The sequence below is a fragment of the Nymphaea colorata genome, chromosome 4, assembly GCF_008831285.2.
Source record: "Nymphaea colorata isolate Beijing-Zhang1983 chromosome 4, ASM883128v2, whole genome shotgun sequence".
NCBI lineage: Eukaryota > Viridiplantae > Streptophyta > Magnoliopsida > Nymphaeales > Nymphaeaceae > Nymphaea > Nymphaea colorata.
In genome coordinates, this window is record NC_045141.1 from 26,289,130 (window position 1) to 26,304,298 (window position 15,169).

The 15,169-nt window shown below is 41.8% G+C and overlaps 2 protein-coding genes across 4 annotated transcripts; both read right to left on the bottom strand.

Annotated features, from left to right (window-relative positions):
* Positions 1 to 7,050: 7,050 nt before the first annotated feature.
* LOC116253622 (O-fucosyltransferase 30) lies at positions 7,051 to 10,232 on the bottom strand. Of its 3 annotated transcripts, XM_031628546.2 has the most exons (5): positions 10,138 to 10,220; positions 9,961 to 10,032; positions 9,742 to 9,826; positions 9,001 to 9,655; positions 7,051 to 8,690 (listed from the first exon to the last, which is right to left on the bottom strand). In XM_031628546.2, the coding sequence occupies exons 4-5, from the start codon at positions 9,453 to 9,455 to the stop codon at positions 7,604 to 7,606; spliced, it is 1,542 nt and encodes a 513-aa protein (XP_031484406.1). In that variant the 5' UTR covers positions 9,456 to 9,655; positions 9,742 to 9,826; positions 9,961 to 10,032; positions 10,138 to 10,220; the 3' UTR covers positions 7,051 to 7,603. The 3 variants fall into 3 exon arrangements, with proteins under 3 accessions (XP_031484406.1, XP_031484404.1, XP_031484405.1); XM_031628544.2 differs by having other exon boundaries at positions 9,961 to 10,232; XM_031628545.2 differs by having other exon boundaries at positions 10,020 to 10,228.
* Positions 10,233 to 11,842: 1,610 nt separating this feature from the next.
* Positions 11,843 to 14,681, bottom strand: LOC116253339 (expansin-B15-like). Its single transcript, XM_031628115.2, has 4 exons — positions 14,405 to 14,681; positions 13,941 to 14,053; positions 13,286 to 13,473; positions 11,843 to 12,188 (listed from the first exon to the last, which is right to left on the bottom strand). The coding sequence occupies exons 1-4, from the start codon at positions 14,679 to 14,681 to the stop codon at positions 11,843 to 11,845; spliced, it is 924 nt and encodes a 307-aa protein (XP_031483975.2).
* Between the last annotated feature and the right edge of the window lie 488 nt (positions 14,682 to 15,169).

A 15,169-nucleotide genomic window follows, 5' to 3' on the forward strand; every position in this document is an offset into this window, starting at 1 on the left:
CATTATGGACTCTCCAATGAACTTGAGATTCAATAAGCTGCCAGCATTTGATCACCCTCTTCCATAGAAAGGATTCACTCCCGCTGAGTTTATAATGCCACAAACTTTTCTTAGCTAAATATTTGACCTTCACAAAATCAGTCCAAAGAGAATTGCTTTGACACCAAAAAAACAGAAGTTGGCCCTATTAACATCTGCCATATGCCGAAGTCCAACACCACCCTCCACCTTTGACTTACAAAGAGTCTCCCAACTGATAAGGTGCAACCCTTTTGCCTCCCTATCGTCACCCCATATGAAACTCGAACACACCCTGTCAAGTTTATGACAGATAGACAATGGAATCCAAATGACCATCATCCAATAGTTAGAGATAGATGACAAGATATGTTTGACCAAGCAAAGTCTATCGGCATAAGAGAGTAACTTCTGCTTCCAATCAGCAAGCTTCTGATTAACTTTAATCACAAGATGCTTACATTGGTTTGCAGAGATGACCTGGATTTGAAGAGGTAAGCCCAAATGTATGACTGGAAAAACGTCCCATCTCCAACCCGTCATAGAACAAAATGTGCTACATTCCAACTCCGAACAGTTGAAAAAGAAAACAGAAGTCTTGTTGGGATTAACTTTGAGACCCGAAGTTGCCTCAAACTCAACAAGGCAATCTCTAAGGCCTCGGAAACACTTATCTTTTCCTTCAATGAAAAGGAGAACATCATCAGCGTAAAAGGAATAGTGGATAGAACTTAAGCATCTAACCTTGGGGGCCCGGATCCTTCCCACTTGCAAATAGGATAGAATACTTCGGCTGAGAACTTCCATGGTAACGATGAACAAGTAGGGGGACAAGGGATCTCCCTGCCTCAGCCCCCTTCCGGTATAAAACCAAGAACCTTCCTTGCCGTTAATGAGAAGCGCAGACGACACAGAGGAGACAACAGTCATAATCCGCCTGATCCAGTTGGAACAGAAGCCAAGCAACTTGAGTCCATTCTCCAAAAATTTCCAATTCACTCTGTCATAAGCCTTGCTAAGATCGATTTTAACACATGCCGCCTTAGTCTTACTTCGGGCGAGGGAGTGGACCACCTCCTGGCTCAAAAGAAAGCTGTCTTGAATGCTACGGCCCATCAAAAAAGCTAACTGATTACGATCAAGAATACGGCTCAGGATAGGTCTCATCTGTAAGACCATGATACGAGTAAGGAATTTGAGGATACTATTGCATAGAGAAATAGGACGGAACTTGTCCATAGTATCAGCTCCCTCTTCTTTGGAAAGAAGAACAATGTGAGTTTTATTGATCCCCTTAACTATGCGACTAGACCGAAAAAAATCCTTTATAGTAAGGCTCACATCGGGTTCAATAATAGACCAGAACGAATGATAAAATTGATTGTTGAATCCGTCTGGCCCAGCGACTGAATCCTTATTCGCACTGAAGACTGCCCACTGAATTTCCTCATCACGAATAGGACTAACCAAAAACTCATTTTCTTCTGTGCAAGTAGCAAAAATATCATCCATCTCCGAAACCACTCTATCGCCATCCCTGATCATGCGGATACGGTTTCTCCTTTGCCTACCTTTAGCAATGGCATGGAAAAATTTCGAATTTGTATCGCCTTCTACCATCCACCTCACACAAGCCTTTTGTCTTAATCGATCCTCATCCATCTTAATAAGCTTTAAGAGAGTGAGGTGAAGCTTCAACTCACGGGAGCTTGCTGCCAGATCACCCTCTTCCATCTGCTTCTGAGTATCTTCCACATGTAGTCTAAGTCTGCCAATAATTCTGTCTCGGTCATTCGGACCTTGCTTGGCCCAAACCCAAAGCTTATTTCTAACAAGTTGAAGTTTAGATACCAATCTAACCATGGGGCAACCAACAACCTGCTGAGCCCAACAGTCTGCAATTAGGCTTCTCACTGGGGTAATTGTTCCCAATAGTTGCAAATACCAAAAGACTGATTTGCCACTGGTAAAGATGTGATTCCTCACAGCCTCCATCATAATAGGACTATGGTCAAAAGAAGTGTGAGGCAATATGCATAGACGGAAAAGCCAATCATGGCAATCCCACCAATCATGGGAAACAAAGCAATGGTCACTCAGACTCTGTACATTATCAAGCCCCATTCTATTGTTAGACCAGAAAAATTTAGCTTGGGAGTCTAGAATTTCCATGAACTAATTGGTCGTAATGAAATTATTGAAAAGAATGCACGGCCACAGGGCTGGGGGTCTTCCTGATTTCTGAGACATATCCCTTACCGAGTTAAAATCAACCAAGCAAACATGCGGCTTACTTATGCTCGAAAGTTCAGCACTAAGCTCATCATACTGGAGCCCCCGAATACAAAAATCCGGATGAAGGTACACCCCAAAAACTGAAAAAATTCTACCAGAACTTAGGTGGTTAACTACGATAGAGATCCAATGAACTTGCACTTTTGATGCCTGCACCTGCATTTTGTCTGCATCCCACAAAAGCCAAATCCTAGCCCATTGGCCATTAAGTTGGATATTAGAAATAGATTGATATCTAGGAAACTTGAAACTGAGCTTTTCGAGGGCGGCCTCATTCAATTTTGTATCTATGAGGACAGCAATATATGGGTTAGCATGCTGAAAAATAAGTTGTAGATCACGCTGGCCAGTGACGCCGGCCAGCCCACGAGCGTTCCAAGAGAAGAACCTCATTGTATCCCCATAGGGTGGTGACATACACTACTACACCCTACCAGGTCAACTCTGTTAGGGCTATTTTCCTTTTCATCCATACGAATTTTATTCTCTCCTTTGAGTAACGGTGCACCCATTTCCTGATCTCCTGGATCTTCAGCAGCTGAGGAGGCTTTGGCTTCAGCTACACTGAAGCTAGAGTGATCCATGGACTGAGGACTTAGCAGCTCTGCGTCTGCGCGAGAAACCATTAAACCAGAGAGGACCTTCTCTGGCTGAGGAAGGTTGCTGGACCTTTTCTTAAAAGAACTAGTCACTTTGCTTTTCAACTGGCGCTTCTTCTCCATTGGCCTTTGCGGTGGAACAACATAACACTCAAAGGTTGATTATGGGTCTCATCAATAGCCATAGAATCCACACTCTGGTGGGCTTGAAGGCTGCTTGCGCTAGCCATCATCATAGATTCAGATGGAGCATTCGCTATATTACGTGATCTATCATGTTCCACCACTTCAACATAAGACTCTTTGCCCTTCGCAGGTAACTCGTTAGCCTGTTCCATCGGTTTCCTTCTCGTGTGCTCAGAGCTGCGCTCGTAACTAATCCCTTCCTCTTCTGCATTGACACCCTCCTCTTTCTCGAGCAGACTGTGAAGAGCTGAAAATTTGTTGGCCTGTTCAGCTTGACCAGCCATTTTGCTCTGGGAAAAAGACCGACGTTTGGGACTTTTAACTGTCATCCAAGCCTTCCCATCATCTGCTGTTGCAGGATCTTCTAAGGGAGCTTGCTTCAATTCCTCACAAGCGAAAGTAAAGTGGGTCGTCGCCCCACACCTAAGGCAGTATTTCACCTTCGACTCATACTCAACACATTGCGCCAGGGCAGCTCCTTCTTCAAACGATATTCTAACTTCATTCACTAGAAGAAAGCCCAGCGGAACCTCAAGGAGCACACGCGCATACCCCAAACTAGCGACCTCCTTTGTGAATGTGTCAGCTTCCACAAACGTCGCCCCCATCAATTCAGCAAGCCTCTGGAAAATCCCCTTTTCCACAACTCTGGTGGAAGATCTGGAAGCCACACCCAGATGCGGACCCTACTCGATGATTCTAGTTTTAGGGGCAAACCAGGTTGCCACCGATTTGAAACAAGAACTCGCCCCCCAACTTTCCAGCATTCAGGAGCCAGAATCACTTGCAGATCAGCCTCTTTTGAGGCCCTAATGAGGAACAATCCCTTACCTACTGAGGAGAACTTAATCAGACATAATCCTGCCCACAGAGAACGAAAGGAGGAGAAAATAAAACCATAGCCTAACCTGTTTCGGGTGCGACCGCGTAGTAATGGCTGAAAACCGGAAAGGGGTTTTAAGCTTCTCATGCGCTGATTTAGGAACGAACAGCTCCTTACTGCCATCCACCTCTAGAATTTCCACCTCATTCAGATTTTCTTATTCATCACTCTTGCATCCTTCCACAATGGATGCCCACGAAGGACCCTTTGTCCCTTTGCATCTGCCGTCTCTATGGGAAGAGCAGCAGCCTGAGCACGATCATTCCCTCCTTCCTCCACCATGCAATCCATCTCTTCGCCAGCAGTAGGACCAAGCGGAGCTCCTTCCATCGCCAATCACTGTCAGATCGCCGGCCAGCCGGCCGGCCACGAGAGGGCACCGGTCGGCCACCAGAGAAACCCAAGCCCTTTCTCTCGTTACTATTGAAGAGAGAGAAGATAGGGTTGGCCAAGATCTCTACGCGCTCCAAACACTTAAAATGAAGACAGTGTGCCTACTAGCCCCCACCTTCGGCGGTTATGTCACCCCCTTAGAGCCCACCTTAGAATAAATTGATACCCCAATCTCACCTGTTTCCCTATTGTATCATGATCTTAGGCAACAGAATCACAGGCTCTCTCTCTCTCTCTCTCTCTCTCTCTGAACCAAAATTACGGGCATTATTCTTGGGATGGCTATTTTCCATGCCCACTTCATGGCAAAATGCTACCGGTTGCCCTTTCTAACGTTCCGTGTCTTTCCAAACTTTGGCAACTGGACACCACATGAAAAATGAAGCAAATACAGATACAAGACAACTTCAAGTGAAAAAGCAACAGACCTTTGAATGCAAAGTCTGTTTTTGCTCCATATCTATCATGTGTGAACCGATATGCGTCCGCGCAATGCAACGGCCTAATAGCATTAGGGCAAAATACTAGCCTTAGTGTAGAGGGAAAAAGAGTGATAAAAGGAAAGAAACAGGCCTACCAAGTATCCAGAGGCATCTCGGAGAGAGACCTTGAGATATCTATGAGAAATCAACGCTGTCACAGTCTTAACTAATGAAAAGAAGGGAAGTAAAATTGTCACAAATACGCAATTCAAATTGTCACAAATACGTAATTCAAATTGTTACAAGTACGTAATTGAGATTCATCTTGTTTCCTTTAAGAAGGAACGCTAGACTGCCATTTAACGCTGCTAAGTGCCTTCATTGTTCATAATTCACAATGGACAAAATTTCAGGATCATCCCAACCTAAACCACTGCCCATATCAGATACAATCCTTCTTCACAGCAAAAACATATTACAATCAAAACAAATATTTGACTTATCTGTGAGTTGACAAATATATAGTAAATCAACACCAACATCAATAGTTCTTTAAGCTACTTTTGAACAAAATAAAAAAATAATAACAAACTCTACAGTTGGGACGTAAATTGCACATTTCAGTTAGTGTGTCAAGGGTAGTTCCCAAAACAGTGATATACTAGAATGGCAAGCCACATATCGAGCTACGGTTTTGAGTTCTCTAACTGAGATTGCAGCTTGAGGGATGGTAGGTGATGACTGCCAGAAGGAAGGCAGCAAGGAATTTAGGTTTGAGAAGCAACAAAAAATTCGGGGTCTAGAGTTTTTTCTTTGTCACATCATATCTAATCTCCCATAGAAATGTAAGTTCAGGAACTTCCTGTTAAGACAGTATTTTGGGCTTTTTCTCCAATTGAAGAAGGAGGACGTTGCTGCCTATGATGCACCTAGAATTTGTGCAATCACAAGATGACTTGTTGGCTCCACATCTAAATTATGATCATGTATTCCGATGCGAACCTGTGGGAAGAGGTGTCACCCTAGCCTTCATTAATTAAAAACGAGCTGTACAAAATAAGCAGAGGGCAAAAAATATGCACTCACGAACTTTACATTGCTTGTCAGCGGCAATTGAGTCAAGAATCCATGTTCATCTGCCAGAAAAATGTCCATGGCATTCTTATCATTTTAAAATCATTCCAAAAATTCATTAATATTTGTAAATAAACGTGACCATAGGATGATTGGTAGTTGCAACATCTGCCACACTAAAGTACAATACAACGTAAAATACATCTAAAGAACCAAACAACAGGGACTACCTGATGGAAGAACCATGTAAAAGTATGAATAGGGCCACGCAAATGTAACATGTCCAACTCCTATATACGCTTCAAAAGTAAGTTCATATTGGTTATTTCGAAAGACAAAAATAATGTAAACTCAGAATCCACTAAGCTTCACTCGTTGGCTATGTCACCTTTGTACGGGTGCCGAAACGGCACATCCTAAAAATTTAGGTGCGGCGGTACGGCTAAAGTATTTTATTATTATTATTATTATTAATTTATTATATGTATAACAAAATAAATATATATATATTATTATTAAAATTTAGTTATTAATGTATATAACATAGAATAATTGTATTGCATGAAAAAATTTCAAAACAACATATATTATATAAGTAATTTAGTAATATAACATTTTAACTGAGCTCGAGTGTGAGTCAAAACCGCACCCAGCACCCATGTGCGGTGCGCACCCGACTCGATGCGACTCTTGTGCAGCAGTAAAATAAAAGAGTCCTGGTGACTTAGCTCGTTGTACAACCGCATTGGTTGAAATGAACCACAATAAGAAAATGTGTTATGGTAAGAATGCAAATAATTCAGCTTGTTAAGAATTGCTCGGTACAGGTTTCAATTTCAATCGGATGGTATGCAAACAGCATGTCACCTTGATCTTCTCTTCTTCGTGGCCAGGGGCGAGCCAGGATTTTCTTCAGGGGCGGGCCGGTAGTCTGACCTCTGGATCCGGGTAAGGCCAAACTGAATTCTAATACAAAAAATACATTACATAATTAAAAAATATTATTTTTTTCAATGTAAAAAAAAAAAATCATTGGCTGGGGTGGGGCCATGGCCTAGGCGCCCCCCCCCCCCCCCCCCCCCCCTGCTAGAGGCAACAAAGATGAGATCTGCCATGCTGGTGCCCGGAAAGGATCAATGCTGTGCATAAATTAGAGCTTGATCTACAACTACAAAACGGATTAGCTTCTGGAATGAACATGCCCTTGATAATTGATAATTTGATATTGCTATAGCACAATCTGCCATGCAATCTACAACAATGATTGCAGAAAGAACCAATGAGGAAGCAAGATGAAGCATTACTCCAATCTCACGGTTGCATTGTTGTGGGTTGGTATAAGCACAAGGCATGCCTGAGGACAACGATAGCACGCCACCATAAAATTCATTCTATTGTTGAGAGCCAAGAAGTTCTAAAATGACTTCCAAAGAAGTATCCTAAAAGTGGATGGCTTGTTTGATTGCACCATGAAATGCTGAATATTTCAATATTTGCTGGATGGTGCCATCTGTAATCATTACCAATATTTTGTGTGAGCAACAGTAGGAAATGCACCTGAAACACCAGCAGCAGGGAGCCATAAGCAGTGACTACAGCTTTCTCCTGAGGTTGCTGAACGATATCAATCATTCTCATTTAGAGATAGGACATAATCAGTGTAGATAGAGCTGAAGCACCTAGCAATCACTTAATCCACTAATATCTTCTCCACAACCAAACCCATGTCCCCTTTATTCATTGCTGTTGAAGCAAACATTGTTCTTTATCATAAGCTCTATATTCTCAGCAATTGTAGAACCTGCAGTCCCAACAAAACCCAGTGAAGCACAACTGCAGATCGCCTCCTCAATGTACAAAAGAATGTCAGGTCTAGTTTCAGAAGAGCAATCATTGTCTCTTCTTGGTGTATCATGCATCTTTGGAAGAAAACCAGACCTAATGCCATGCTCTGCGGTAAGGACCTTCTTACCAGTTTGTACCACCAATTCATCTTCTTCATGCAAGCTGTAGAGCTTATATGATTTAACATCATTGGTTAAATCTCCCAAGTATGTGCCAGTCCAATTAGCTGGAGGCAGATCAGTCATCACAAATATGTGAATACCATCTCTTCTGCTATTACTGTCATTCTTCAACATCTGAATCTTTTCCTGCAATGCAGCAAATGTCACCTTCCAATGGTTCTTAAACTGCCCATCTAGCAGCCGAAGCTGTGTACATAGAAAAGGAGACTTTATTGTGTTTGCAGCATAACTCTTTCCAGCTCTCACAATTTCCTGAGTAAATGGAAGAAACTGGATCTGACCAAGCAATGACTGTATCCTTCCATCTCTTGGAGCAGCATGGATATCAATGTACAGCTCAGAACCTTTATACGGAGCACTAAAAAGGCTACCAAAAGAGAGAACAGTGGCACTGGCTGCTTTGGAACCAGGCCCCAAGGCCTTGTACACGTCCTTTTTCTTTCTAACATAAGAAAACTTCTTCTTCGCTTGTAGCTCTTTGCTGGGCTGGAAGGAATCCAAAGTCTCCTCCACATTGTTTTGGTAGGTCCAAACAGTAGTTCTGCAATCTTCGTCTACACCATATACACAGTCAACGACATCCTTCCCCAATCCAGATAATAAAGAACCACATTGCTCAAAGCTACTCCATGATGATCGCCCCGTAGAAATGCCACAGCAGAGGCTACCAGTGCAAGCTAATTTCACATCAATGCCACACCATAACTGGGCAAAAACTCGGAAATCAATCATTCTAACTGAAGAAGATGATTTCAATGATGAGAGGTCAACAATATCAGCTATTGAAATATACCTACATTTGATATTGAAGAAAATCATCATTCAAAATATTGACCGAAAAATGTAAACAAAGTAGTGACGGAGAAGAAAGAAAGACAGATAGATATATCAACTATGACTCCATTCATCAAAATCTCAACTTAATTTGTTGCTTGGAAATGGAAACCTTCAACTAAACAAGAACAAGATCAAGACAGGAAAAAAATATAAATTAAACCAGAAGAAGAGTAAACACAATTAAAGTTAAGCTAAAAATAAAAATAAGTCAAACCCAAAAAAGAGAGAACCAAATGCGCCCAAATTGTTACGGAGAAAGTCGTCACCTCCGGCTGTGAATCATTTGAACAATGCTCTCCCAGACAGCGAATCGAAGGTCCACCGGGTTCTCCACTCTGAATTTAGGGCAACTACCAAGGGCAACGGCATGGTGATTCAGCACAGGCGGCACGATAAGTGTCCTGTTGAGTATCCCTGCCATGAGCAGCGCATTCTTGAGCTCTGAGACCTGGTTGCTGAACCCACTGTGTGGGGCGAACCATAAGTATTTCTCCCCAGGAGGGAGGAACCCTAAGTTTTCTCCGATGGCACTGCATTGCCAGTCAGGGTTTTGAAGTTTTCGAGCAATAAATGAGGGGTTCGAAGAGTGGAAGGCAATGATGACCACGAAGAGAAAGAGCGGAAGAAGGAATTTGCAGAGTCTGGATTTAAGGAGAGAAATTAGTGTCACGGATAGGCTTTTCTTCTTGATCGGGTTTCTGGTGAAATTGGAAGGTGGCATTTGTTTCCGCTTTGAAGATTTTCTTAGGGACCGGATTTTTCCTTCTCGGCGAATAAGTAATATGGAGCTATTGCTACCTACTAACCAAATCCCGAATTACAGACCCCATGTATGAACCATATTCCCACAAGAACGTGGCAAACAGTGAGGAAAACCCATCAGACCCTACCAGCTCAAATCAATCTGCAGAGGTGCATTCCCTGATGAGAACCAAACACAGGAAGATCAATGATCTCCATCTGACAAATACGAAGACTACAAAAAAAAAAATGAAATCCGACAGTACCTCCATTAGGTCTCACTGTTGCTTGTTCCAAAAGAGAAAACGAGGGATGATATTTTACACCTCCCGATTAAACGATCCAAAATTTCTGAAACCCCACCATCAAAATGAAAAAGAAAAAATCAATCCACGGCATCTTCCTTCTCCAAATGAAGCGTTATTAATTAAAGAAAGAAGGGCAAAAGCATAAAAGTAGGGGGATCAAGTGGAAGGAGAGCGTACACCCTAGTGACGCAGTTATCCTGATTGCAGGTGATTTGGAACAAGGTACAAGGATTTACCAAAGTCGGATATCTGCAAGATGTTGGGATCGGTCAAGCTCCTTCTTGGAGCATAAACGGCGTCGCCTTCGGAATGGGCGAGAAGAAGGAGAAACAGAAAGGGATGCAGATCGCCCACCTTTCATGCTCCAACGGAAGAAACGGGGGAGCGGGAGAGAGCGCGCGCTTAACCGGCCGAAAGAACACAAAAAGAAGTTCTTGGTCGCACCGATGCCGCAAATTTTTAAGAAAAAGCATTTGGGTTCTAGTCCGACAGCGGAATCCCATACAATCAAACGCGCACTAAGTTGCGCTTAACGGGGCTCGAATTAATAACTTGAAATGATAGAGAAACCCAAAGCAATTTGGCAGTGACAAATTGTGAGTTCATTTATCTATACCAATGTTTTTTATTATATTTAATATTAATCCTGCACTTTTTATTATATTTAATAGTTTAACTACATGATTACTTATATCCTAATAGCATAGTCTTTGGTTTATATTTCAATAATTACATTATCTTTTTTATTAATTTTAGAAATTTTTCCAAAAAATAATTATATTAATAATAAAAAACGAGTCCGCTTTCAACATTAAAGGTTAAGTGTGTTTTCTACTATTGCCAATTTGTTAGGTGTGTAATCAAATATTTCTTCAGCATTTTTATTGAAATATTAGCGCGCTAAAATCATTTTTTAAAATTGTATGTTACTTTAGTTTTTTCTTAATATATTCTTATTAGTATTTTAAACTATGTTCTCATTTCATTATACCTTAATATTAGCTCAAGTGAAAATTAAAGCTAATCTAAGGCTGATGAGGCATAAGCGTGCTTGCCCATGAAATGAGCTCCAACGGATCAAGTAGATCAGCCAGGAGCGGGCTCGAGTTGGCCAGATGGAAGCCAAAAAAATTCCTCGCATTGAACCAATCATCTTAAATTTTGAATCCATAACTCAAGAGTGATGAACAATTCAACTATTCAAGTTGAACCAGGCATGGTAAACTTACACCTTATGGCAGTTTTCCACAAGAATTTTCTCCTTTCCAGTTCTTTTATTTAATTTGTAGACAAAGATTCAAGCCCATAAATTTGCAATTCTGTAATTATGTTGCCTTTGTTGAAATAATGCACTATTTTCTATAATTTTCTTTTATACGAATACAAGTCGATGAATAATCCATCTCTTTTTCCTTGCTTGTGGTTTACTCGTGAACAAGCTGCAAATGCCAAAAAAGTTTGCAGATCACCAAGCTTTTCTAAATAATTATCTTCTTTCTCTCCTGATTATGCACATAATAAAGTGATTGGGGAGTTTATTTCATCCGGGCCAAATCCTTGTTCGCTTTAATTAATAAGAAACCAAGATACAGTCACCGAAACAACTAATGTAAAACGATCGCTACCTTTTAATTAGTTTCTTTCTCATTAATTGCATAGAACCTGATACGTATGAACTATGTCGCCCAAGCCAGAGCACATTTGATTATGGTTAGAAAAGAAAAACAATCTCTAAGACGTTTTATTAGCAGAAAATATGCAGACCCAAAAAGAACAACTACCAGAAAATGATTCGACAATGGCCAAATTGAAGAAATTTATCCAAGTTGGGTTTGCAAGATTCATTTGCAGGTTTAGCATGTTGCATTCAGCAAGACTACATAAGTGAGAGAGAGAAAGATTTCCAAGAAGTAGTTCTATTATTTAGGGAAGATAGCAGAACTAGAAAAGCAGCAGAACATCTAAAAACTCCACTCATCAGCACGAGAGGTTGGTGGGGAGAATGCTATATGTCTGAACCTGCGTACATTGGAAGTTGGAACTGTTTATATGTGTAAGCTTAATAGCCATAGTTGACAGGGGAATAGTAGGTTGCACCAGGCGTCCACCCTGCCGGAATGACATGCCGGGCCACCAAGGTCTCCCGGGAGTTGAGAGAGGTCAGGCGGATCGAGAATGGCGCTTGCAGAGAATAGCCAGCGTTGAGCATCCAATTGGCGCCCCATGACTGTTGCATTGGCATCCACTCATTGGACAGAAGAGAGTCTCTCTGCGACTCCTGCAAGCTGACGCCGGCGAGGTCGCCATCGCCGTCTTCGAACTCGATCACTACTGAGAAGTAGTAAGGGTTCGAGCCCACGTCCACATGGAAGGCCACCTTCCTGCCGCTGTACTCACAGGGCACCCTGCATATGTAAATTATCGTGATCAATGTTGTGCCTGGTCTCCAGATCGTGAACTTGGTCACGTTTCAAACCCAAACTGGAACTGTTCAAGAACTTGGTCGAGCACTTTCAACTGAAAGGGATGGGGGAAAGAGAATTTTACAGTGACCAGGAATTTTCCGAACAATAAGAAACTGGCGCCGTGATCAAAGGTGAACCAAACATTCTCTTTGAGGAGCTACCCTAATCAAAAGTCAACTAAAGTTATATGCTGCAAACCCTTAATTTCCGACTCTATTGTCTTTTTGTAGACCAATCTAATTTGTCATGTTGTTTATGATGATCAGGATCAAGAATTTGTATGTTTTTTTTTTATTTCTTGTAGCGTAGCTTGAAGTTCTTATTATGTATTAATTTCTCGAGCTATTCGCTACAATTAATTAAACACGATCTTTTTCATGTGCATGAGAGATTTTCGGAGACTAATGACGTCGGTTTGTCATTTCATTGCCTTGTTAACGCCCGGAAAGAGGGAAAATATTAATGGTGGAATATGAAATTGTCCTTTCTGTAATAGTTTATGTAGTGGTGCATCATACTATCTGGTGAAAAAGATTGTAGAAAATTTGTTTTTGTTCTCGCTTCTTTACTTGAACAACCTTTCCTATTGTAGACCGGAGATTATGGAGTTATTGCTTTTGATTGAGTAAATTGGCTCCAACTTGGTAGAACTGTTTGGGAACAACTTCCCTTGAGGAGAAAGCAGACACCTCGAATATGAACTGCTCATGAACTACCAACCTATATTGGTGTGAATTCAGTTTTACAGATGGAGCCATATTAAACATATATATCGCTTCATGGCTTGTTCTTTCCGCCGACAGGATGACGCTTAATCATCGCATATCTGTTAATGAATTTGATCATAATCGGATGACTAATGACCAGACAAGCGTATACATCTGTTTTATCAGAATTTAGAAGAAACAGAAACTGAAGTATAAAAATCCCGTTGTGGACAGTCCACGGTGTATACTCCTCTGAGTTTACAGTTAGCCATCTCCCTCTCTCTCTTAACATGCAACATGAGAAAGTAATAAGAAAGCATGATAATATACCTTGAGAATTGTATAGGCAAGATGCCTGCATTTCTTAACTCGTCTGCTTTGCCGGGCAGGGCCATGGCGCCAAAAGCGGTGCCACTGAGATCAAAATGGACGGTCTCAGAGAGGCAGCCAGGACACTCATCTGCTATCACCACCCTCACTGGTCTCCCCGAGCACAAGGAGCGATCCGTGCACCTCACCTACAAAACATCATCATTCAAATGGCAGTCTTAATTAATGACAAATACCATCCATCTCACCTCATCCCTTTCTGTTCTCTCTTCCCTTGAGGGAAGCTTCTTCTTTTTTTTTTTCCTTCGTAAGTCATGGAAGCAATCAAATAGCAGGAGCCAATGGCTTACTGTAGTACTTCAGGATAGAAAGAGATTTTTATTTTCAGACGAAATCTTCATTACAATTACTTTTAAAGGTAACTAAGTTTAAGATTGTGTTTCTGCGGTGACTAACTGTGCATATATATAATATATAGTCCTCCAAAAGATCAGGGTGCAGGTTATTTAATTAGTTCACCCTTGTTTCGAGCTACCATCATTCAGATAGCTGAGATTGAATTAGACCATACGCATATTTTAGTTAAGTTTCAGAGAATGCAATTCTATGGTAAGCCATATTCTCACAATTACAATAAATTGCTGGCAAGTATCACCTGGTAGCAGGCACCGCATCCTTTGCCGGCCTTGAAAAGAGAAGGGCCACCTGCCGCTATCATGGAAGAGAAAGGAGCCAGCCCCACTGCACTTCCATACCCACAAGCTCCACCTGCACAGCATACAAATAAACCCCATCCTCCTCAATGCACAATAAAGCCATCTATAATTAGACACAGCCCAGTGAGCTAGAGAGAGGAATCCTCTCTCTCTCTCTCTCTCTTCGTGACCAATAGAACATTACAGATGCAAGAATACAGATGCAAGAAACGTCGCCATGCATGAAGTGGCTAACTTTAGGTTCGTTATAAGTACAAGTTTCTGCTGGCTACAACTATATTAGCATCAACTTGGCCGTATTTAATTTTCCTCCGATGCCTAGAACTGTCGATCTCAGGTATACGTGTAGCTATTCTCCGGCCATCCGTGGTGAACGTTTGTCATCACGAAATATATTTATTACCTTCACTGCCGTCTCCCCTGGCTTCTCCATACCACGTTGCTCCGGCAGGGAACCACCAGTGTCTTCTGTTATCGGATAACGCGAAATGCCTCGGATAGAAGCCAAAGCAGACGGGAGAAAAAAGAAGTTGGGACGTGAACATGAAGAAGAGAAGCATACTGAAGGACGTCATTCGGACGGCGGAGCAAGCCATGCCCTTACTGCGGCCTAGAAAACCGTAGCAAGTTTGGGAAGTTCTAAGAAGCTCAATGCGAGATGAAGGTGTTCGGGCCGCCATTTATAGAGTGGCAATGGTGCCATTCTCACACAACAACGTAGACTAACGAGCTAACTGGTTTTTGGCTGTTGCCCCCACTCACATGGCTATAGTCAGCCAGTATAGCAATTTAGGGAGAGAAAGAGAGATTTTGTTTGTCCTACTCACATGTTTAATCGGTCAGAGTGGAATTGGACCTCAAACTGAAAATGGAAAAAGTCCCACCACGTGCTGGCTGTAAACAATCATATAATATTCGAGTTTGTTAGATTGAGGAAAGTATATAATGCCATGGCGCAATAAAGTCTTTCATCTTTTGTGTTGGTGTATGTCGGTGGAGTTTCTGGTTTGTAATGGGACCGAAAACTGCGGGCTGCCGACAAGCAGCAGGAATTGAACTTGAAGCTGATCAGTAGACTTGGATAAGCAATCCCTTGCGAACAATTCCATGGCTTAAACACAAGAAGAATTTTCCATCATCCAAGGAAGCAGCTCCGATATAGCAGCCT